Source organism: Phaethon lepturus, unplaced genomic scaffold, assembly GCF_000687285.1.
Source record: "Phaethon lepturus isolate BGI_N335 unplaced genomic scaffold, ASM68728v1 scaffold32016, whole genome shotgun sequence".
In the NCBI taxonomy this organism is placed as follows: Eukaryota; Metazoa; Chordata; class Aves; order Phaethontiformes; family Phaethontidae; genus Phaethon; species Phaethon lepturus.
Genome location: NW_010546164.1, coordinates 2423 through 9466, shown reverse-complemented (window position 1 = coordinate 9466; position 7044 = coordinate 2423). Strand labels below are relative to the sequence as shown.

At 36.1% G+C, this 7044-nt stretch overlaps 1 protein-coding gene across 1 annotated transcript; it reads right to left on the bottom strand.

Annotated features, from left to right (window-relative positions):
- Positions 1–1013: 1013 nt before the first annotated feature.
- On the bottom strand, positions 1014–6487 carry LOC104622430 (vasculin-like). Its single transcript, XM_010289209.1, has 4 exons — positions 6470–6487; positions 5854–6038; positions 2296–2398; positions 1014–1463 (listed from the first exon to the last, which is right to left on the bottom strand). Exons 1-4 carry the CDS (start codon positions 6485–6487, stop codon positions 1305–1307), a joined length of 465 nt encoding a protein of 154 aa, XP_010287511.1. The 3' UTR covers positions 1014–1304.
- Positions 6488–7044: the final 557 nt, after the last annotated feature.

The window sequence follows — 7044 nt, the reverse complement described above, 5'->3', positions numbered from 1 at the left end:
AAATTGTTAGATGCTACCTTAATAAAAAAAAAAAGTCTTTTCCTAAAGAAGTTAAACATGGACAAAATCTCAGCTTTATAAATATTTTTGCTTTAGAGTTTTAAATTGCAAATTACTTTAAGAAGTAGTGAAATTCAAAAATATTTTGAAGGATAAATGTCTATATATAACCTATGTTATAGATGTATGTGACATCACCAAGAGCAGTTGTGCTTATGAATTAATGCTACATAGTTTGTACAACCCTGAGGAAAATATTTAAAGAACTAAAATGAACCAAATAAAACTATAAATAATATTAGTTTTTAAATGAATGATTATAAAGAAAAAGTTTGACACAAAGTAAGCAAAAGAGGTGCTTATTGCATAGATATACTTCTGCTGCTATAAAAGCAAGATCTGGTGATAAAGATATTTTTAATCATTCCGAAATGCAGTCACCGCTGCCAGAGTACATTTAATATAAATGCAAACAAAACTTACTAGATTTTAAAACAATACCCTTGATGCTATGCACTGAGACAATACTCTGTAAATCAGTTTATTTTCCATGTAGTGGACAAATCCAGTCAGTGTAATTATTTTTCTGCACGTGAACAGTAAAATCAAAGCATTTATTTTCCCACAAGAAATGTGTTCACTGTGAGAATACTGGGTCTTGCAATACCCCACATAAAGCTTTCAATTTAAAGGTTTTGGTTCCAAATTTCTAGAACTAACATCAGGGTTTTTTGCCGTTAATAATGATGATTACACTACAAATGGCTAAAGAACAGTTATGTGTGGAAAAAGCAGAACAGTACAACAGCTCAATTAAGGAAGAGTTTTAGTGCACTTTGCTCATTTTAGTCAACATGCTACATTGCCCTTTTTGCATACAAAGTGGACTCAAGGATTTCCATTGTAAGAAAGAAATGACTTGGCAAGCAAAACACTGTGTCAAGCTGCTCTTTTTTTCCTAATAGATTTGGACATATTAAGACAGAAGCTTTGCAAGACATTACACAATTTCTTTATTAAATGAGAAAGTCTGATTTGTTACATTGTCACATTGCTAGTCAGAAATGCTGCAGTGAAGAAGAAAGTCAATGTGGGTCAACCCAAGTCCTCATTCTACAACATTTCTTTGCAAAGAAATTATAGTAATGTTCAACACAACATTCCTTGCTTTCTTCAGAGAGAAGTCCCATCATTCTTCCTCTAATGGGGTATGTTACTACATAAATTAGAAAATTTTTTTTGGACAATACATCCCCAAATTTTCATGAGATCAAAACAAGCTTCTACAGATGTTAGAGAAATCTTCACACATCATCATCATCTGATGTATCACTGCTGCTTGTCTCAGAACCCTCATTCTCCAGAGCAGGTTTGAAAGTGCTGTTTTTCCAGGGGCTAAATTTAAAATCACAGATGAGGCTATTTTTCAAAATGCCATTTTTCCGAAGCCCATTTTTTTGTAACTAAAATGAGAAAACAAGATGTAGTCAGAGAAAGAAAAAGCTAAACACAACAACCTGCTGCATTTCAGCATTCTCTACATCATCTATGGGATACATTAGATCCACTGCATGACCTCTTTTATATATACACACAAAGGAAAATTTACCTGAGCGCCTTCACTTCTGGGCCAGCCGCCCACCTGCATCCAAGAGCCTCCAACTGTGCTAAACTAAGCTCCTGCAATGAACAAGAGCCTACCCCTCTTCTCACCCACTTCCTCAGACATCTTGCCCCAGTGATCCCTCCCACATGGTCTTATGTAAAAATCTTATGGAAATATCAAACGTTCAGGATTTAACATTATGCAAGATTCTCCCTTCTACCCCCCAAAATCTGGTATATAAAACACTCCTAATTAAAAAAAAAAAAATCAAGTCTAGATTGCCTTTTCAGACTTTGTTACTAGTGAATTTCCAACAGAGAAAATTCAGATTTTGGAAAGCCAAGGAAACTGCATAAAAACTTGAAAGAAAATTCCCTTTCCTCAGGCTAAGCTGAGGAGCCGGAAAGCCTGTGCAATTCTACCACCAACAATGCTGAAACTACTCAGAACCACTCCCCTACCCTTCCCTTGATATTTTGAGAATAGGCCTTACCTACAATAAGCACTGGTCTCCTATCTTTTTAAAGCAACTATTCTTCCAAAAGCACAAGGAGGCAATAGAGAGGAGAGAGAGTGAGTACTGAAATGGCAGCATCCCTAACCATCAAAATTACTAGAGATCCCCCTCAAAGGCAGGCATTTAGGGTAGCCACCTACAAGTTCATAATGGAACATTAACTTAGCGTTACCTGTTCACTAATGACTTGGAATTCCCTCATCTCATCCTCTGTTAGTGGAGCACATGTTTCATCATTTTCACTATCTTCCTGCCAGCCCATCTCCTTTAACAACCTTTAAAATAAAAAGAACAACATTAAGGAATTTGCTACACACACTCAGACATTTCAAGCTCTGCCTACATAGATGCATAAAGATCTGTAATAAATGTATTAATCAGTCCATAATTTTTTTAAACAAACTCTTACATAAAAGTAGGTTAAAAGCCTTCCAAAAGATATATAAAGCACAGAAGTTGATAAGTTCTCAGGTCATTCACAGATGACCCTGTTTTACCACTACATGTTTAATTTCAAAGGTTGCAAAAATTAAACAGTAATACTTTATCTATAGAACACATTCTTAATTTCAAGCATATATCCACACCATCACTTGCACATACCAAGTATTACATTTCCTGCCATCAGGTTTCACATACAAAATAGACCCTGCTCTCTCTGCCAATCCAGTGAACATAAGGACACAAAAGCCAAATTTCATCATATTATCTCACTTCAGGATCTTCGTTACCAGCCTAAAAAAAGCTGACAGTTTTTCATATTCTGTTTCAATTGGATGTCTGCTCTCCAGGATTGCAGCAATAAAGAAAGCAAAAGAGAAAAGAATTTGGATCATATGCAAGTTCAGCTGTTGATGCATAGGATTTCTCTTAAAAGCTATCTGATGTTGGGACTATGGACTTTACAGCCCATTAAGCGGCAACCTCCATCGTCAAGACATTTGTGTAAGAAGTTATCAAAGGCAAATGATTTTATTACAATCAAGTGACCCTGGATACACTATGATATTCATCATATTCCTAAAATTCAAGCAGGAAGAAAGCAGAATCTAGTTAACTGTAGCTTCATTTTAGGACAAGAAATCTCTGTCAGGTGGAAAAGTAAGAACGTATCTCCTTTGCATAACTGCTATGCTGGTGATGTCCATCCATGGGAACCAACATCAGAGATGGCTCCTCACCTCAGACCCACAGTATCTTCAGCATCAAATTTGAAGATGAAGATAACACACATGGGAGAAGCTGCATTGATCCTCGGTGACAGAAGCACGATTCAGGATGCAATGGCCTCATATAGTTTCTTTTTTGTAGCACATACTAATGTCAGAGCCAGGACAGGCTTCTTTGCAAATGAGTCTTACCTGACAGCAGATGCTGATATTCCAGCACAGACTATAACTAGGAGTGAGTTTTGGGATGAGAGAAGGAAAAGAAATGGAGACAGATTCCTCTTGTGACTAAGCTTGAGATGTACAAAGATACAATAATAAAAGTGTTTTAGCTAGTGCCAAAAGTGGGACAGCAGTATCTGAACAGGAAGAAAATGGTTTCAGGCATGAAGATGCTGAGAAAACACAGGTTATCTGAGGGTGAAAACGCTGTGACATTTAACAATGAAGATAGTAAGTTATCTTGCTGCAAAGTTTTTGCCAAAAGAATTAGCACCTTCTTCAGGCAAACCACACACCTGTTGACCCTAAACATTAAAGGAGGTTAAAGCTATTTCCCAAAAAATAAAGAGGTTTCTAAAGTATATGCCAGAACTGACACAAGAAACTGACATTTAGAGCTGAAGAACAGTGAATATACTAAAACTGAGAAGTTATATGAACTCACAGTTGATGTCATGTGCCAGGTATTCCATTCAGCTAGATGTCAGCAAGAAATGCCCTTCAACATAACCCTCCCTACAAAAAATTCTAGGTCCCAATACAATGGGCATGCACTGGATGTGTCACTGCAGGTAACCAATTACACTAATGACTGTTGTTAAAACCATAATACAAGCCTGGAATTGAGGGGAGGGGAAAGAACAGCACTACCGAGATTATTTAAAAACAGTTTACGGGACAATAACAGAAATGGAAAATACATATTCTGTAGTATTTGAACCAAACAGGACAATGTGACAGCCAGGAACAGTGAAATCCTCAGGAAGCAGCAGAAATAATATGCAAGTCATCCAAAACTTCTCTCTTTTAAGAGAATATGTGCATTTGTATACACATACAGAAAAAGACTCACCATTATGCAATGCCAAAAGCAGTTCAATGATAGTTATATTTTTAGCAACAGTAATTTGAGTCATAAAATATTACTGCAAGCAAGCTGTTAACAGTATTATGTAAAGTGAATAGTTACATAGTTCCTGTTAATGTAAATAAAGTTTAGGGCAATAGGTAATTAATTTTTAAGCAATATCATCTAAAGTTAGCAGGACCACTGTCCCTTTAAAGCAATATAAGGCTTCTAGAATGGTTAAAAGTGTGAACTACATAAAAAAAAATAAGCTTCAGATTAGCAAACTTGACACCAACAGGATGAGTACATAATCACTGCATGTTGGAAACCCCCAGCGGAAAGGAAGCCCAAGATATATTTTGTACAAGATGTGCCTATACAGTTATTAGGTATGCACAAGTATCCTGTGAGTTAAGGTGGTTACCTCAAGTCCAATTTACCACAAAAAGGCTTACCATAACTGTTTACATACATGTAGAGGTCTCAGCCAAAGGGCTGGTGCAGTATGGAGATGCAGCATCTCTGGAATACCACAAGGAAAGATGCTTGCCCAGAAACCCTATGAAGGCCATTCAAAGTCATTTGAATTGACAAATGAGAGTTAGATTTTACTCCTATCTTCTTGTCAAAAACATTCATCAGCAGCCTCTAGCAGCCAAAGATTTCTGTCTCCATAACCAATGGTGGGGGGAAAAAAAAAAAAAAAAAGGAAGAGAGCAGGGTGCATTTCACTTTTCATACTCATGAGGGATAAGAGGTCATGAAAGTTTCCTCTGCAGGTACTACAAAAGGAAAAATTCTCTAGTTCAATGTATACGTAGAATCTATCACTAAAAGAAAAAAAAAATCTATCACTATATTTCTGTAGTTGCCATAAATAGTAAGAATTTAAACAGCTCATGGCAAGCTCACCTCCAGACAGAGCTGTGATTTCCCAGCAGTATCATTCTCAATCTCTACCAGTTGCTACTGCAGTTACTATTATAAGATGCTAGAATTGTTTCAAACATTTTTTGAAGTTACTTTCTCCCTTTCTAGTGCATTGTCTTGTGATATCACTGACAGCATCAACTAGTCAGCTACAGAAATAATTAATTTCTTAAACAAACAGGAAAAACTCACTGGAGTTTTACATAAGATTCAGCATTTAAAGTATTATTAATACAAATAGCAATTACATGCATTGTTTTTCCTAGACATGCAGACCAAAATCAGAGGGATGAAGTCACTATGTAGTTTGCTTTATTTCTTTATAATGAAATACATAAAATTTTTAGTAAAGCAAGTTTAAGATGTCAGTACACAAGTCTAGTAAAAACAAAGTATACTCCATCTTAAATTAGTACATGTCTAAAAGTTAGACTTTGACAGTACCAGTAAACATTTTGTGTGTTCTCAGTTTTCAGATTTGACTTCTGAACTAGTAAGAATTTAAGACATCCTCACTTACCATGAAGGAACACTCTTTATATTATAATGAAGCACATACCTATGCTCCGCCTCAAGTGAGCTTGAAAGAACATCTGCCCGAGGGAAAGTTGAAGATGGAATGATCTGTTGAGATGTAATTGGAGCATTGCCATTCTCTTGCGCAATTTCATTTCCAAAGTTTTGGTTTATATCGCTCTCATGATGAGGACTGTTGCTGTTGTGCAAGTTAAAGGACTCATCATCCTGTTAAAAATAATTATATATTACAAAGTTTAAAAATAAATTCCATTCACAAGTAAATGTCTGCAAATGCTGCAATTCAGTTATTCTGTTTAATTTAAATTATGTTTAAATGGAGATGCTCTATACTACTTCAGGAGTAATTCTGTTCATACTTCTCGAGTTTGCAATACCTGGCTACTACAGAAATCTTAAGTTATGCAGAAAGTAACTCCCATGCTCAGCCTCAAACTTTTTTCTACAGTTTCAAACATATCTTAAAATTCAAACTTATTATTTCTATAAGTATTAAAGGCAGGTTAAATAAGTTATCTGTTGAATTTATAAACAAGGTTCCTAATTAAATATCAGAGCCATGCATGCCAGGAGAAGTTTGAAAAGCAAGAGAGTTCTCAAGTTTGCTTAGTTTAAGGGGCAGGTCACAGCCAACTTACCTCAACCAGCAAATTCATCTGCCACAAGTTCAGAAAGACTGGATACTGCTCTTTAAATTCAGAAAACAGCTTCCCCTATACACATGCACACATCACAGCTTCTCAGGCTGCTGTTAAAGCAACTGTAACTGTTACAGCAACTGTAATTTATTAGCCATGAAATAAGAACTAGGAAGAAAGTTTATTTAGAAAGCAGACTGTTCAGGTTCACTCAAATATTAAAAGCTCTTTAATCCTATAAACCAGAGATGTTTCTTCTAATTCTACTTATTCAGCAACTTGTAATTCTTATTTAGTAATGAACCAAATAGCCTCAGAAGTCTTACCAACTGTAAAAACAGAGAGGAGAATATGAACATTATCTAGCTAACACCCTTTTGACAACAAAATCCCTAAACTTGGCATATAACAGCATTATCCATATCAGGAGTGTCGTGGTTTAGCCCCAGCCAGCAACTAAGCCCCACGCAGCTGCTCGCTCACTCCCCCACAGTGGGACTGGGGAGAGAATCGGAAGAGTAAAAGTGAGGAAACTCATGGATTGAGATAAAGACAGTTTAATAGGTAAAGCAAAA

Bases quoted from the DNA above. Each gene is read 5' to 3' on its own strand.
- LOC104622430 (XM_010289209.1), bottom strand. The intron at 2,399-5,853 runs GTATGTGCTTCA...TTTATTTTAAAG, and splicing joins TCACTTGAGGCGGAGCATAG to GTTGTTAAAGGAGATGGGCT. The intron at 1,464-2,295 runs GTAACGCTAAGT...TTCTCATTTTAG, and splicing joins TCCAAGTCATTAGTGAACAG to TTACAAAAAAATGGGCTTCG.